We start from the raw sequence: 17,648 nt of genomic DNA on the forward strand, positions 1-17,648 counted from the left end.
TGTAAGCACCATTCACTCAACGTTTCTTGCAACTTTACAAGCTATTTACCGCTCTGGCGTGTTTGCAAAACGGCGGTCGTGACACTACGTTTCAGTTTTCAGTGTGCTTTTGGACTTTGTAACAGGCTGTAAATTGTGATCGGTGACTGCGTAATGCGTATGTCAATATGAATACGTTTTTACCACCGTGTCTAAGCTGTGAAATGTTGTCCCTGGCGGTGTACTGATATGATCCGTGTGCGACATGCGTATCTGTTTTGTCACTTGTCATAAATGCTATCGCAAGGGCGCTTTGAGCTTAGACACAAGATGTCAATCTGTTTTAAGAAAAGTGACACATTCGTCCCATTACGTATGGTAAACTGTTTGCTCTTGCTTGTCAATTGGCTAAAGGTCATTTTTACCTAACTTATGTACATCATTCTCGCTAACCTGTTCAGTTACATTCTAATCTCACGCTACAAACTCATTCAGCTCAATTACTACTGTCTGTTTGTTTTACTTGATCTAATATGATTAGACCTTGCCTCATGTCTCCCTTTCTGACCCTTTCCGCCATAAACTCGCCAACTCCTCCTGACCCTTCTGATCAACCACTGACCCTTTCTGACCTATCTGTCCTCTCATCTGACCCCATCACCCGACGTTTACCCTCATCTAACCCTCCTCTGACCTTACTGACCTCATTGACCTCTGACCCATACAACCCACTGACCGTGCCCTTTTGGCCTCAGGCGGGGACACCGACGACGAATGGCTGGACGATGGCCACCTCTACGAGGCACTGGACTCTCACTACGAGCCTGTCGGCGCAGTGCCAGAGGCAGTCGACTCAGATGACGATGTGGTAGAGGAGGAGGACAAGGAGCTGGGTGATGAGGTGAGTCGGATTGAGGGGAAAGGTAAAGGGCTGGGTGAGAAGTTTTGTCATTTATGTGCGGGTTGTTGAGGTAATGAAGGATGATGGTTTGGTCCTTGGGAGGTGTGATTGTTGGCCGGAAAGGAACGACAAAAGTAAGGTTAACGAGGCTTAATTGGTGCTAAAATCATTAACTTAATTGTTACGAAATTGAGGAAGAGAAGTCATAAAAAATATGAAAACGCTTGGTTGGTGAAAGAACAGCACTTCGTTTGTTACACTGAGCAAACAATCATATCTTTCGTTCCATAATTGCTGTCTGCACTGTGCAGGGTGGATATAAAGAGCTCTTGCTTCATAAAGCACCGCGATTCCTCGAGACCGTATCGGTTGGCCACATTTGTCAACAATGTCAGAGACACCCAAGTCTGTCACATTTGTCATTACTGCCCAAGACATCCGGCCTTTTCACTGTCACAGTGCGGAGACCAGCTGAAACCTATGTTGTAATCCGTGACTAGGTTTTGTTACGTGATGGTTATTAGCCTGTGACCATGATTGCGGGACAGTGTTTTGTTATTTGTCATGCCACCCAGCTATCAGTGCTAGCCATTGTATAGGCCTCTGTCGTGTGTGAGCTGCCTGCCTGTGTCTCAAGTCTGAGCACCGGGATCAACAGGCTGGTCTCGGCAGGTCAGCGATGGGCCATGCGTGACTGTGAATGGACAAAAGGGCGCATTGGATTTCGGAACAAGGATTAATGCGGCTAGTGGTGTAAGGTTATATCATTGTTTGCCTAATGATGCTATAATGGCTTGAACTAATTGGAGACGTTCATGCCACGTTTTACACCGGCTAGGCTGTCCTTATGGAATTTCCAGTGCACAGTGACAGTGCACACTACTCTGTTTGACTTCCACTGGCTGTTGAACTGCGTTCTTTTGCGCCAGCTCAACCCGAACGTTGCAGTCGGTCTGACTTATCCAATAGTCACGATCCAGGGCCCTGTGCACAGACTATCATTGAGAATGGGGAAAATTCCAGCAGAACGTCATTTTTTCGCAGTTCGGTCGGATATATAATGAAATGTAGTGGTTTTGAACATCAGAAGCGCCCGATGCTGCACTGTAGTGGGCTTTGTCAAGGTTATGGCTCGAAAAGCGCATATTCACCGCGGAAGTTCGTGTGACCTTGGCAGTCAGCGTGACCCGCGTGCCTGAGCTGCCTCTCCGGTCAGTGTACGGCTAATACTCAAAACGGTATTCTTATTGCTTGGTTCTTTGACCGATAGTAATATTTTGTCGGGGTCAATGCTTCGCTTTGGTCAGTTTTGCCTCGTTCGCGGGCCTGAACCGGAGTCTTATCAGGTCATATTGCATCTATCGACATTCAGCAGTATTTTTACAACTACATAGCTGCGATTGCGGCTGCTGTGTACCTTATCATGTGACGTTTATCAGCTGCTGATATCTCACTTCCTCCACTTCACGCGTACGCTTGATCCTTCCGCCGGGTATATCTCGCTACAAGACAATTCTCGACAATACCAGAGCAACATACCGAAGTAACAACGATACTAAAAGGTATATAAAGCAGTGTTTGACCTGCCAATTTTTCGACATTTTTACGCACTCATCTTAGTCGCATACACCAATGCCAAATATTAATTCAGAAACGATCAATAACAGCCGACGGTGTAGCATTACGCCTGCACAACTCCTGTTCCGGATTTTTACGGCGCTCCAGCACTCTGCCGGCACGTGTCGCCTGCAGGAATGTGCGTTGAACCAGCTGCGTCTCTGTGGCTGAGCTAAACCAGACACTCGCCGGCGCGCACGCACCCATCAGGGAGTGTTGCAACCCGGGCCGGGGTCGGTCAGGGGTCAGGCGCGGTCACGTGTTAGCCCCTTGCAGTCGAGGGAGGCAATACGATCATGTTTGGTAGCGCATCGCTATGCAATTTATTTGTAGATGATTCTTCGAAAGGCTCGAAATGCCAGAATCTTCGAAAGGCTCGAAGTGCTAGCAGAAAGGGTCAGCTATAGGTACTTATCACATAAGGCAGGCAAGTATGCGTGCTTCATCTCAGAAAAAAAAACATCCGTGGCCTGCAACCTTCGCCATGCATAGTAAGTATTTCTAAATTCGGACCAGTGGACTAGAAAGCTGCATCTTTAACGACTGCAAAATGAGCGTTAGCCTGCTGCGAGACAAGTGATTAACCACGACGAGTATGTTCACGGTTATAAGGCATCTCTGAAGCAGCTGTCTGACTTATGAGGAGGTAGTGAAAAGTGATGAGGGACAGTGTCATGTCGTCAGTCCTGTCCAGCGAAGACGGGGAAAGCTGCCCCCGCTGCGTGAGACCGGAAGAGATTGTGAATGTTACAGCATCAAAGCCCACCAGTCACGAGAGAGGATCACTTGGCGGGAAGGATCCGTCCGCTGCTACGCGCCCATCTTCGTTGATTTTATCTTGCAGCTTTCGATCGAAGCTTACGTCCTTGTCCAATAGTTTGAGGTGCTGTTCGCAGACGCATGGATGTGTGCATGTGTAATGTGTATCTCATTCTTAGTAATGCTACCGCGATTCGCATGTAGCGAGGCGCATTAGAGCCCTAGATCCCGGATTTCGGGAACCATAGATTCTATTCCTCCGATTAACCTTCTGTGTTGGCTTGAATGGCCGGTAAATATGGGTTGTCACTTGATATAAAGGTTCGGTGTTCATTCGCGTGTGTCATTCACAGATGAATGGTCGTTTTGATTATATACCTCATCTGCGCGGTGAATTAGTTCCGTTCCAGGTGTAGAAAGTTGGGTCTGCTCGATTTCGCGCACATATGCGTGAAATCGGACCACGACGAGAAATCTCACTTATACGTGTGGAGGAATTTATAGTGATTACGTCTAGCTAATTATCCTAGACGTGAGGTAATCATTTTAGCTGAAAAGTCTGTGTTCCTGAAAAAGCGCACCAGGAAAGAACTGTGTAACAACTCGGATCTATGCTGAAAATTCCTATTACGTGATCCTTCAGACTCACGTCAGGAGCTTGGAAAGGCGTGAATAGAGTATCCGTGCGGCTCATTAGAAGCTCATTCGCCTGCTTTATTCATCTCACGCAGGGAGAAAATGAGCTTTCATAGTTCTTTCACATGGATAGTGGATAGATATCGCATTATAACGCTTCCTAAAAGCAAAAGAGAAACCGGGAAATTTCGTTACTTTTTGGATATTCCTGGACGTCAAAGCAAGCTTGATGCGTGTCTTTCTGCCTGTTGACCGTATACCTAAAGGCACGTGATGGTTTAGCAAGCGTAACATTCACTTCTACATTTTCGTTCGCGGTAATTATCATAAGTCATGAGTCATGGCACGTTCAATCACACGTCATTACCATTTGAAAAGACTCGCGGCGCGGCGTCGGGGACGCTCCTGCGCGGGCGGCCGTCCCTCCTTTGTAACGTCACGTGACGGATGTCGGCCGTCACTGCCGACCACCTGTGGCGGGGCGTGCACGTGCAGACGACGTGCACAGAGCACGGCTGGGCGTGCACGGCTCGGCGTAACTCCGCGGCAGCCGCAGCCCACGTCAGCACGGCAAACTGCGGTTCTCCGAAGGTCGTGGATGCTGCTGGGGTGGCCGAGGCCCAGCGTTCTCGGCAGGTCTGCCTTATCAGCCCGAATGGAGCTGCACGATATAGCGCGGGAATGGACCACCAGCAGCCAGATGGCTCCTCTGCCTCTGTCTGACGCCGACACGGAAACAATGTGTGTCGGTAGAGGGTGCAGCCGCAGTCAGACGCTACGCGCGCGGTGTTAAATGGGTCAACGATGCCGGTTGGCCCTCAGGTATGACAAATCGCCCGTCAGAAGCTAAGTAGGTGCCGCTCCTCCGCACAAACTCTCGCTGGTAAGTGGCCGGAATTCAGCTCGAATGAACGCCGAGCCTCGGTTTAGCTCAGCTCACCGACTTAGCTCACCGACTCAGCTCACTAGCTCGAGTTAAATCGGCTCGTCTTGGTTCGTCTTGTCGCTAGCACTCCTCTCAGGATTGTCAGCTACCACGCTCACCGCAGCATTCTTACTAGCGCCACCGGAACTAAGCGGTGGCACGATGGCGGGTCTGATCCCGTTCCTGGGCCTCCCGGTCGCCTCCCCACTCCGACCCGACTCGAGCCGAGGCACTCCCAGTTTCCGGGCCGTCTGCACTGGGGTCTCAGTCACGAAAGGTGGCGGTGATGGCTCCAACGGTGGCGGAGGCGGCAGGAGGAAGGCCTTCCTGTCTGGAGCGTGCTGATGAGTTCCGGTGTCAGTCGGCCGGCGGTAGTCTTGTGACCTCCTGACCTTTTGACCCAGCCAGGGGTCACAGGAGCGGGGACGAGCAGGGGCAGTGGGCCACCAAGGCTGGGAATTTCGCAGCTGCACCGGGTGTCTGTTCACTGTGCAGGTGATCGACCGAGTCACGTTGGCTTCTGAACGCTAGCGAGCTAGTGAACGGCTCCTGCTCTAAGACTGATGGATGAGGCAGCTTTTTCTTGTGTATTCTCGAATATTTTCCGTTACGGAATGGTGCTGCTTTTATGTTTTAGACGATTGCATTAAAGAGCTGAGCGACAGCAAAATAAGTTATCCAGTTGTTTTGATGCAGCAATATTGCGGAGCGTCCTTGCCGTAAGACCGACAAAGAATAAACGATGACTTAAAACTTTATCGATATAAGCAACAGACGATTGATGGTGAGCACTTTTTTCGTGTGTGGTGTCTATCCATCTACGATCAAGTTGAGTGCGTGCAGCGCACTTGGTAGTCTGTTTGACCCCGCCCGCATGGTGCAAAAATAAACGGACATGTCACTCGCACCCTCTTAGATTGCCGGCCATTCATTTAACTGACGATGTCGTTAACTGTTAAATCTACACATGTAATGATGTACGCACCGACTGGCGCAGCTAACGAAGGGTGTCAATTAGGAGACAAACCAGGCGTCTGGCTGAGCCAGTCTCCAAATATCGGCCCAGTATTGTGATTGAAGTTATTTCCGGGGCGTCAGAAAGAAATAAAACAGATGTACCCGCTCCTATGATCTATGCAATAATTGGAAGTCGGAAGGCACCGTAAGTTTGAAATGACAAAAACATTTGCAAGGCTGAAATCATGTCTATAATAAAAACGAATCGCTTCCAATATGTGATTGATCAGTAGCTTAGCGCATTGTAAAGGTGATTTTTTTTCGGAAACTACTTTATATTGAACAGCTAGCCATCTCTGTAACGTTGAGAAGTCTACAGGAAGCACCTCTGACCCTCCATGTCCCTTCTGTCGCCCCCCAGGAGCTGGATCAGGACAACGCTGAGCCTTCCAATGGCATGCAGAAGATCGCTGAGGGCATGCGGCGTCTGCAGAAAAACTGGAACTCGACAAAATCAGACATCCGCTCCGGCATCAGCCGCATCCGGAAAAAGTCGACATCCGCGCCTGAACAGACCATCACAGGTAGGTGAAGTTCGTCACAGATTTTTAGAACGTTGGTGCTTGGGGTTTTGTTGTTTCCATGGTGGCAAAAAGACTTAACCAGTTCGCTAACCGTTTGTTAGCATGGTTATTATTTAGATTATTATACCAAACGATTTGTCTTCATTGCATTTTGGCAACCACATCAGCCATGTATTTCGTTTGTTGTCTTCTTGCTCACCACTTTGATAATAGATTTTGATTCGAAGGTGTCACGTTAGTTCCAGTGTCAGTGGTCATCAAGCCCACCAAATGGTGGATGAAGAACCGCCACCGGAAGAAGAAGAGCATCTCGGGCACTGCGGGCGCCACGGGCGACTCGTCCACCTTCTATCTTGACCTGGTCATCCAGCCGGGACAGGCTGAGGAGGCAGCGGCAGCGGCGACGGGAGCAGCTGAGGAGGAGGGTGACATTCGGTCCGAGAGCGACCCCGGATCCAACCGGTCATCGGTCAGGTCAGTGAACACGGCTTTTTCATCGTAATATTTTTTTGTAGAGCAATGATATAACATTTGAGCTGTAACTATTTATTTGAGTTCTGAGACGTGTGTGTTTTTATATGCATATGGCCGGGGAGTTAAAATCTTCATCAAATGGATGCTATATTACGGTCTAACAAGCCGGATATTTTATGTAATACCTAATGCACAGATTCCGAGTTCTGTTTACCACTCCCAGTTGTACTCAACGTAACTTTCATGGTTTTCCTATATTCACCGCTACCTAGAACACGTGCGGCCTCCCAATCCAGGAATGTTGAGCGGTAGCGGGGCGCAGATTTTCTTTTGACGGAGCCGGGCTAGTCTGACCACTCCTGTTAGGATTGTCGTGCGCGCCAGACCACCGTACCAGCCCGGTTCCATGCACATTCCTAGGCTGATTCACCGGTACTGGCCGGAAGTCTGTGGTGTCGGCCGCTGGCCCATAGAGCCTATTACCGGGGAAGATCGTCCTTCGAAGCGCAAACTCGCATCCGATTCATAGTCCTGGAATTGTACTTCATAATTTGTCCCGGCTGTTTTACTTGGAGCATAACAGTATTGTGTGTTATGCGTCACTGGCTGGTGGGTTTTCGGATGAACTAACTGTTCAAAAGGGTGACGAGGACTTGGCTAAGGAAAATGTCTTACAGCCATAGTACCTATGATTGATATGTCTTCACATCCCATGAAGTGCACTAGTCTGGGGAAAACCTCACTGAACTGTTGTTACGAATTCTGGCAAAACATCTTCGAAACGCTCCTGAAAATCAGCTGATGTTTATCGATGTCATTGCTTAGTTTTTACAATCTACATTTTAAACTTGCCTACGCCCTTCTTTGCGACCTTTTGCCACCGACGATGCTTTGCCGTACAAATTCAAGGCTCTTTATGACTAAATCGATAGTGGACCGTAATCAATTAATCGGTAATTAGTCGCTCATCACTCTGGTTTTCAGTATCCAGACCGGATCTAGCCCATCGCAGCGGATGTTGTTACTACACACCGTCCCCACGAATCGCCGGCTTTGCGCAACGATCAGTTCCCACATGGTTATATAGGTCGTCTTGTGTGTGTTTGCGTGGAGCGTGCGACCGAACCTTTTAGACTCGTGACCTGCGGGGTTCCCAGCCCTATTACGCAATCCTGCCGTTGTGTTTTATACAGCTGCTGTGTCTTCTACGTCACTGTAAACGTGACACTCAGAATGTTGTCGGTCTTGTTCGATTAGCTGTTCTTCACTCATTTCTGCTTGAAAGAGAAGTTCTGGTTCTTTGAGTGTCCTCAGTTGCGGTTTCAACCGTCATGACGAAATAAGCTGGCCGACACTGATGTTTGTGTCCCGTCGATGGCTGACGTTCCCCTCCCCTCTCCTCTGACAGGCGCTCAGACACGGACAGCCTGTCGAGTCTGCAGCAGGCTGACTCCCGCGTGCGGCTGCCCTCTACCCAGTCCAGCTCGTCCCGAGAGTCGGCTGGCGCCTCGGCAGCGCGTAAGGCCCGGCCACGCGCCGCCCCGCCGGCGCCGCCAGCCGCCCTGGCGGCCGCCCCCGCCAACCCACCGCACCCGGCACGCTTGTCCGGTACGCTTGGCGCCATCACGCAGCACTCACTGGACCCATGGCACACCTCACCTCCATCAACAACTCTCACTTAAACCCCGTCCCTGTTTCACGCATTCAATTGGTATTTGCATTACCCGATCTTACATTCTGTCACTTTTTATTTTTTGCACAATATCACCTTACTCAATGCGTCAAGAGTCACAACTTTTGTATTCTCCCATGTCCCCTGATGAGTCTTCGATAAATAATTCACCTGTCCTTCACTTCCAGCTTTTGCTCACTTTTCATTCTTCGGATCCCCAATAGTGCACCTTACTTATCAGGTACTCGCTAAAACTATAGGAGCTTATAAACTCTCATAACCCGATCCGCACGCTGCCACGCCCCCTCTCTGTTGCCACGCCCCACCTGACCCTTTCCTCGACTGCAGCCGTTTCCGGAATCCGCGGCTCTGTTTAGATTACCCCTCGATCTGGTGATACTGGACCCCTGTCAGCCTGGCCCACAGCCAGCGCCACCCGGGGGTAGCAGCAGGGTTTGTTTTGGTTTGCTGCCCGCACGGTGTGCCGACATTCACGTGTTTGGGTTAAATGTCAGCAGTGGCTTGCATTTTGCACTCAACTTCCTGGTTTTGAACAGGCCGTGTCAGTTTGACACCGGCAGATAAAAATGCTATGGAGGCAGAGGCAGCTGAAATGCTAAATTTGGCATTGAAATTTGTCTATGGAATTGATCCCGACAAATTGCAAATGATCCATCACCGAGCCTGGAGAAAGGTCTAGCAAAGCCAGTGTGAGCTTAAAAAAGTAATGTCTTCACATTATCCTTGCCCAGTATGCCACTCTATGCTTTTGCAGCTTCTTGTGTCCAGTAACCGTTAGCTAGTTTCGTCACCAGTCGCTTCATTTCATTCCCCTCGTCTTTAGTTCATGTGCTAACTTATAACTATTTGTCCTGAAGCTTTTAATGACGCCGCATGTTTTCCGTCCTAATCCGTGCTTTTCTCTTTATGTGGTATTTGTCCTAGTTGCATCGCTTACCGCGCTAGTAATACTATCGAATGACGATACGGTGTAAGATGATAAGCGTGATATTGCATAAATGCTGGTAGTCAATTTGGAGCTTTTTCGTAGACGTTTGCATAATCTCTTGTTGCAATGAACGTAGGAGGTAATAATACCATTTAAGGTTAACCTTTCTTTGTGACGTTTTAACATCACGTTTTTTTTGTCAACCTAGGATTTATAATAGTTAACCACGATTAAACTGCTATCTGAAACGTGTGCTCACCGATGGCTCTCTGTACCGCCCGTTGCATCGTGTTACCCCGTCCTGCCGACAGACGCGTCCAGTCCGGGCTTCGCTCGCTCTCTCTCCACCCACTCTCAGCCGTCTCCGCGCACTCTCTCGGCGTTCCGGCACGCTGCCTCGCTCGAGTCGAGCTCACCTCCACCCCTGCCTCCGGCGGTGCGCGTGCCTCGTCACCCTCTACCAGACGGCGCCGAGCCCGGCCGGCCGCCGCCGCCGCGGCTGGAGCGCAGCAGCGCCATCTGCCCCGAGCCCCCGCCGCCAGCGCCACCTGCCGCGCCGGCGCCGCCTCCGCCGCCGGCAGCCTCCAGTCACGATAACTCTGAGTATATGCTATCGGCGGATCCGGCGGCGGCGGCCTCGGCTGCAGCGGCGGCAGCGGCAGCGGAGGAGGAGCAATACACCAGCCTGCTGGACAAGGAACCCCTGTATCAGGTGCGTCCTACATTACTCTTCGACCAAAAGTACCCGTACAGCTCCATTCAACGGCCGGTGTATGTACGGCGCAGTCCTGCATTCCTCAATGGCTTCATTCTTGACTCAGAAGCGCCCCATCGCAGCCATTCTGACCTCTCTCTCTCCCCTCCCTAGGTGTACCTGCAGAACCGGTGTTACCAGGAGTCGGTCAGCGTCAGCTCTGAAGACGACTACGAAACCATCCGCGAGTCATCACCGGCCGTCGGCGTTGACGCGGAGTGCAGCTCGGACCCGCCGCCACCTCCGCCGCCCGCCAGACGCCGCATGCCGTCGCGTCCGTCGGCCATCGAGCTGCTGTCGGCGCCGGCGGAGGGTCAGAGATCACTCTGGTGTCAGCTGCCAGAGGTCATCAGCAGTGGTGTACTCGGTAAGGGAACGCATTGTTTCGGAATGAATAGGAACGGCTGCCAGCGGGGGTGAGGACTCCCGATGAATTTAGCTCATCTGCTATCGTCCTGGCCTTCAACAGTTTTTTTTTCATTCGGCAGTCCTCAGCTCGGCCTCAATATTTCTGCTAGCAAGGCTGAACTTTATCAGGCTTTAACTGTTCAATTACGTCAGGTTGTGATAGCTACCGCTCAATTTTGTACTTTGCTCTGAAATCATCCCCTGTCGCCCTGCTATTGGAGATGACACGCAAGTCTGTACCGTTTGCTAACCTGTTCTCCCGCTTCCCGTCTTGAACAGACTCGCTGAGCAGCGAGCAGAAGCGTCTTCAGGAGGCCCTGTTCGAGGTCATCAGCTCAGAGGCCTCGTACCAGAAGTCGCTCTCGGTACTGGTGCGCCATTTTAAGGAGGAGCCCACTCTGTGCGAGTTCCAGTCACCAGACTGTGTCATCAATAAGGCCGACTACCAGGCACTCTTCTCCAACGCCGACAAAGGTGAGCTACTGACGGACAAAGTCGGGCTGGATTGATGGCGAATATATAATCGTCAAGCACTGCCAGGCCCAGGAGCGACCGTTGATTGTCAATATACCTAATGTTGGTACTCGATATTCATCATAATGATTTTAAATCTTTGTAACCAACTTACCATTCACGCTTTTATGCTGAACTCACAAGGCATTCCTCTGAACATTTTGTTTAGCTGTTTTCTCTGATGTTCACCCCATGATAGTGCGTCTCCGCTCCAATGCATTCCTAACCCGTCTTGTCTTATTCTCGTCCCACAGTGCGCCAGTGCTCGGAGGCGTTCCTGACCGGTCTGGAGCGGACCTGGCAGGAGAATGTGATGCTGCATGGTCTATGTGAGGTGATACAGACCCACGCCGCCACAGACTTCCAGGCGTACAAACACTACTGCGCTAACCAGATTATCCAGGACAGGAAACTCAAGGAGCTCAGGTGGGTGGCGAAACGGGAATCGGGGGAAGGACGCTACATTGTTGTTCCAATCAAAATGACAACGAAAAGCAAGATCTTTTGCGCTATAATTTGATTGATAGGCTGTGATAAAAACATTTCCGAGGTGTTATAACCCAGAACATTCTGAGCTACTGTCGGAAGTAGACAATTTTATTATGTCTTACAATATACTCTCGTAAAGCATACATTTCGACACTTCTTCACGTAACATGGCGTAATTAAACCTCTCAATTCCCTTTACAGAGACAAGAATCCTGCGTTCGTGGAGGTGCTGAAGCGTCTGGAGGCGTCGCCGCAGTGTCAGAGCCTGAGTCTGCACTCGTTCCTGATGCTGCCGATGCAGAGGGTAACGCGACTGCCGCTCCTCGTCTCCGCCATCCTGGTCAAGCTGGAGCCGGGACACCCCGAGTACAATAGCTGTCAGCAGGCCTACCAAACTCTCACTCAGGTACGCAGACGGTGAAGATGAGTGGTCGTCGTTAAAGGTAGCTGCCTGTGCTGGTGCGAGTATCCTATGCTTGGAAAAGTCATGCTTGGCAAAGTATCTCAAATAAGCTTAGAACATGCCTGGTAAATTCATTTTTGAGCCACTGATACGTTTAGCGTCGGCTGACAGATGAAAATCTAAGGACTAGTTTTCGGAGAATCCCTACGGACTACACGTAATCAGGTTATTGCCGACAGATTTCTTTGACGTCGGGCGCCTGCAGCTATGCTGTACCGCAATACACATAGTGCATATTATTGCCGGTAGATGTCTCTGGCATCGGGCGCCTGTACTCGTATCTATGCTGTACCGCAATACACGTAACGCATATTACTGCCGAATGCCGATAGATGTCTCTGGTGTCGGGCGCCTGCAGTTATGCTGTACCGTAATACACGTAACGCATATTATTGCCGATAGATGTCTCTGGCGTCGGGCGCCTGCAGCTATGCTGTACCGCAATACACATAACGCATATCGCCTAACATGTGGATGCGAATTGCGATGTGATAATGCCGATGGACCGGAGTTTCTGAGACACAGTGCTTGGGTGCTTATGAGGTATTCAGTTCGATGTTTTTTCTTCAGCTGGTTGACGGTGTTTGTCATTTGCTCTCATCTAGTATACGGTGTTTGACGTTTGGGGCATTCCACGTCAAATCGAACAAAAATCGGCTGTTTTGCACCTTACCATCAGCGATTTCATTATAAATTTGTGAGCGAGTTCCTGTGTCGCCCCGAACATTACATTGATGTTTTTTGCACATTCTGACCACAGGTCTTCTAAATATAGGGCATCGAATTTTTACAAAATGTTGCATCTTTATATTTTTGAACGACCATTACTTTGGTTGTACTTGTTTGATTTGAATGAAATAAACCTTACTGTTTAGGTAATTTCTTAAGCATTTGTTTAGAATTGCACATACTTAAATATATGACCTTGAAATTTGCTTAACTCTGTTCTTAAGCACAAAAATTGAAATAGCAAAAAACACGTCACCTTCGATTTGGCTGATTTTCATATATTTTATTGCCTACCATATTCTTAACAACCTGTGAAAAAATTAGAGTGGGCCATTCATAAGTTTTGAAGAAAATGGCACATATGCAAACGTATGTTTGCACGCGCAGTGGAGGGAGAAGAGTGAATTTCGCCCCAACCCTCCTGTTTTTCGCCAATATCTCATAGTAGTAATGCGAAATTAATTATAGCTACCTGTCCAAAATTGAATTGCACATCTCATCGTGCAAGCAAGAAGAAAATCGGTTCACAACTGGTCTAGTAATAGCGGTGTAAAGTGAACATCCTGTCGCCGCGGCGACGCGGCGACTCGGCAGCCGGCGCCGACCGCTAGCCGCCGCCTGAATTGTAGACTGTGCCGGGACGGAACGGAACGGTTCCGTCTTTACATCGCGCTCCTTACCGCTGATTACGTTCGATTCGCGTCAAATTTTGTGAGAAGACTAAGAAATGTATAGACAATCTTATGGTGTAAGAATTTTGAAAATCGGTTGGTAAACAATTGAAATATGAACGTGTAAACACAAAATTGTGATTGTTGCGTTTCCCGCGTCGGCCGATCCCGCCTCAGCCGGCGACATGTTACTCTTAGCAGGTCTCTAACTGCCACATTTATTATTGGATTAACTAGAAATTCCCCATACATACTCAAAAATGTATTTTCTTTCGTATAGTGGATAAAAAGACGTAAAGATATCGTTGCGTGATAATGTTTTCGTTGAATTTTTGGCTTCATGATGCATTTCCACACGGCTCAAAATTCACCGCAAAATACCGTTTGCCTGAGACACTTTTACTATGGAACTTGAATGCTTGACTACGATGACTATGTATTTCCATCCTCGCAGAGTTTGGGATATCACTTATCAGCAATCATTCATTTCAGAAAGTGTACACAAGCAATCAGGTCTTGACTCTGTCTTTCAAGGTCACGCGCGGTTGCGTGATGTTGATGCATGAAAACGGGATTTGCCGCGAAAGTTATGAATGGCCCACTCCAATTTTTTCACAGATGGTTAGGAACATTGTGACGGACATAATATGTAAAAATTACCCGAATCGAAGGTGACGTGTTTTTTGCTATTTAAATTTTTATGTTTTAATTCAAGGTCAAATGCATTTCAAGGTCACTTCAATTTAATTTCATAATTAAAAATCAAAGCCTTATCAATTGCCTACAAGACCCTGTTAATATCATTTTGATACCAGAAAAGGAACCAGAGTTATAGACATTTAAATAATTGATGTGTGGCATTTTTGGCTATATTTGATGACCTATATCTCAGCGATACTTAATCAAATTTCGAAAATATTATACGTAACTCAGTTTTGAACCATGCCCAGTCTGCCTACAAATTTTCAGAAAAATCGAAGGGGATGACGGATTTCGGTGTTTGATTTGACGTGGAATGCCCCGTTTGTTTTCAGCTGTTAACGATGTTTATCGTTTGTTTTTTTTAGCTGGTGAAGGACTGTAACGAGGAGGCCCGCCGGAACGAACGGCTCGAGGAACTGGTCTCCATCAGTCGACAGCTGGTCTTCAAGGACATCAAATCCTTCCCTCTAGTCACTAAGAGCCGGTGGGTGACGGGGCTTGAATATTCCGAGAGTGTTATGCCATTCCGGTTCCAACTAGTTCTTCCTTGCTCTTTATAGCAACCATTACCGTTGAAACGTCATTTGCAGCTATTGGAATCATTTTCCAAAATCCCTCACAATGTTCAACGTTTTTGTGCAACGTTTTCAATGCTTTCAATAGTTTCCAAAGCCATAAGCAAGAACAGCGTGACAGCGTCATATTTGCACGTCGAGTTCCGGCCTTGACATGTAGTTTGCCGTTTCGCCGCCAGATGGCTCATCAAGAAGGGGGAGCTGGTGCGGACCATCTACAAGGCTGATGACTCGAAGCTTACCTTTGGACGAAAACAGACGCGGCAACAGACTGTGCACGTCTTCCTCTTCAACGACCTGCTCCTCATCTCAAAGAGGAAAGGGTGAGTACATGATTATAAAAGTTGGTCTGTTGAGCGTCCAAAACATCGACGTAAAATTGAAAAATTATGCGTATAAAGCGGTTACAGCGTGTATTTGCATAGCAGAAGCTGCTGTCCATTACAGAAAAATACGAATAATCTGGTAGCATGTCAGAAAAGAAGGAGACTGCTATTTCAACAGAGAAATACCACATCTGTGTTTATCGTAACATGTATGTTTATCGATATATTTATGCTTATAGTACGACCAAGTCAAAATGTTGCACAGTACCATCCGATGGAGTAGTTCTTTGAGTTGGTGACGCGTCGCCTGCCATCCTCAACTGACCACCTCGTGCTTCCGTTTTCCCAGTGACGACTCGTACACGGTACTGGACTACTGTCTGAGGAACATGGTTCAGCTAACGGAGAACGCCGAGGATCGGGCTGAAAAGTTCCTCCTCACCCTGCTCAACAACCACGAGGGCAAGACGGTCGAAATGGTACGCACCAGGGGAAAACGCTGGAACTGGTTGGCAAATGGTGCTAGCGAATTTTTACCATTATTTCATGCTTATTTTTTTCAAGCAGCTGCGTGAGAAACATTCACCGAAAGAAACGTGGAACTAGAAAATGACACACAGTAGCTGGCTACAATGTCGGGAAGCCGAATATTATGATGCATAAGTAATGCTATGGTAGCTCGATATCGGGACCCTGGTAGCGGCACTCTTTGAAATACGCTGATTGCATCATTGACCATTTCCTCTCTCCCCAGCTGTTCTGCTGCCCGGTCGAGTCAGAGCGGGTCCGCTGGCTGGAGGCGGTGATGCCCAAACCGCAGCGCACCGATACGGAGACCGTCTACGAGAGCTGGGACTGCCCCCAGGTGCAGGCCATGCACCCGTACACGGCTCAACAGCCCGACGAGCTGACCCTGCAGATTGGTGACGTCATGAAGGTGCACAGAAAGGTGCCCGATGGTGAGTGACGTCACAGGGAGGGGAGTGAGTGGTGGGTGCATGGTGTATGAGAAGGAATCGTGTGTATATATGTATATCATTTAAGGTGCTTTGCCTATTAACATCGTAAATTAACGCTCGCGAAACGACGCGTAGGTACTAATCTAACGTTTTTTATTTGGCACGGCTTGTAAGTACGGCTAGCATGGTTTGATGAAATGTGAAAAATGTAGCAGACCTCATCATGTTCTGCTGCATAGGCAGTGTTTTATCAATATCTTGAATGAATCTCAGACGTAACAGGTCGCTGGTGTCTCTTTCGCCGAACCATCTCGACCTATACCTTGGCCTAAAGTAGCATCGAGCAAACTGCAGAATGCAGCTATGCTAACTAAACGTCTCGAATCCGGATTTGGTTATATCAGTCAGCACCCTGCCTTTTACATGAGCGAGAGTTCCAGTCACGAAGCCATGCTTTAGCTCGGCTTTTGTAAACTTGACGTTTCAAGAGTTACAACTTATATATGGACGGATACATACATGTTTTTCGAAGGATGCGCGGATACTAAAACCCAAGGATGAGCGTGAGTGCCCGCTATTCTCTTGTGTGAGTGTGGCCAGCTAGTTGAATGTGGCTGGGTGATCTCTGATAATTCCCTGAGGTGACCTGGGTGACCTCAGGTTTCCCCGGGTGACCCCGGATGACCTCAAGTGGCCTCAGGTGACCTTAGGTAACCCCGGGTGACCTCGGGTGACCTCATATGACCCCAGCTCCGGTGGTTTGTGGCAGACCGCCGCGGGGCGCCGGACTGGGTGGGGCACGGTCGCGGCTCTAGCTTCTCTCCCTCCACTAACGCTCTCCTGCCCCAAAGGTGCGGCGGCGGCTGTCTCGTGACCCCCCACGTGACCCCGCGTGACCTGCGCAGTCGAGCCCGGCAGTCAGCCACCGTAAGCTGCCCGCTCAGCTCTCTCAGCCTGGGGCGGGGTGTCCTGCATAGGGTTCTGTCCGGGCGGCTTTAGCCTGCGCTGGGGGTCGGATAGTGGTGATCCGTTGTGCCCGATGGTGTGTTTGTGGCTGCCGACACTGGTGAAGGGTTGGTGACACGTCTGCTTGGGATACAGACCAACACTGCGTGGTGGTGACTCCTTATACCAGACACGATCTGCACATGCGTACTTCTTGAAACTTTGACCCCGATGTGAAAACAGGTCGGAGAAGCTCCAAACTGAATGCAGCTGCAATGAAAACGTATTTCCTATGCGGGGTGTTCTGTACAGTTATCGGACCGTTATGAGTGTAGTTCTTTCAGTCCTCACCGATTGTTGTGTGCTAAAATGGTTGTCAAAAATGTCCAGCGATGGTTTCCACTTGTGTTGCTTTTCTTTTTTTACTCTAAATCAGCTCGTTGTCTGTTACGTCAAAACGGTTGTTCGTTTGGTTTGGATGGGATATGCTGTCCAGCGTCTTTAATTCCGGTGTCGACCTTCAGTTATATGTCGCAAAGTTTCAATCGCTCGTTTGCTTTAGTAATTGTTCTTCACTTGTTCGTTTCCATGTCTTTTCTGCACGCTTTACGTTTTATATTCTTATCTGTCCCATAAATCCACTAGAATGTCAGCGCTTGCA

At 48.9% G+C, this 17,648-nt stretch overlaps 1 protein-coding gene across 6 annotated transcripts in view; it reads left to right on the forward strand.

The window, feature by feature from the left end:
- LOC122377847 (pneumococcal serine-rich repeat protein-like) overlaps nucleotides 1–17,648 on the forward strand; it is a 99,495-nt gene that overhangs the window by 80,591 nt on the left and 1,256 nt on the right. For 4 of the 6 annotated variants that reach the window (XM_043358343.1, XM_043358341.1, XM_043358344.1 and 1 more), the window contains 13 exons: nucleotides 735–880; nucleotides 6,196–6,358; nucleotides 6,598–6,832; nucleotides 8,241–8,440; nucleotides 9,765–10,165; nucleotides 10,322–10,574; nucleotides 10,895–11,089; nucleotides 11,383–11,554; nucleotides 11,819–12,023; nucleotides 14,548–14,666; nucleotides 14,937–15,080; nucleotides 15,433–15,562; nucleotides 15,838–16,042. In XM_043358343.1, coding sequence (XP_043214278.1) covers nucleotides 735–880; nucleotides 6,196–6,358; nucleotides 6,598–6,832; nucleotides 8,241–8,440; nucleotides 9,765–10,165; nucleotides 10,322–10,574; nucleotides 10,895–11,089; nucleotides 11,383–11,554; nucleotides 11,819–12,023; nucleotides 14,548–14,666; nucleotides 14,937–15,080; nucleotides 15,433–15,562; nucleotides 15,838–16,042 — 2,568 coding nt within the window. The remainder of the gene's footprint in view (nucleotides 1–734; nucleotides 881–6,195; nucleotides 6,359–6,597; nucleotides 6,833–8,240; nucleotides 8,441–9,764; nucleotides 10,166–10,321; nucleotides 10,575–10,894; nucleotides 11,090–11,382; nucleotides 11,555–11,818; nucleotides 12,024–14,547; nucleotides 14,667–14,936; nucleotides 15,081–15,432; nucleotides 15,563–15,837; nucleotides 16,043–17,648) is intronic. The other 2 variants (XM_043358342.1, XM_043358346.1) reach the window with 1 other exon arrangement.

Source organism: Amphibalanus amphitrite, unplaced genomic scaffold (genome assembly GCF_019059575.1).
Source record: "Amphibalanus amphitrite isolate SeventyFive unplaced genomic scaffold, NRLGWU_Aamphi_draft 000051F_arrow, whole genome shotgun sequence".
NCBI classification, from domain to species: Eukaryota; Metazoa; Arthropoda; class Thecostraca; order Balanomorpha; family Balanidae; genus Amphibalanus; species Amphibalanus amphitrite.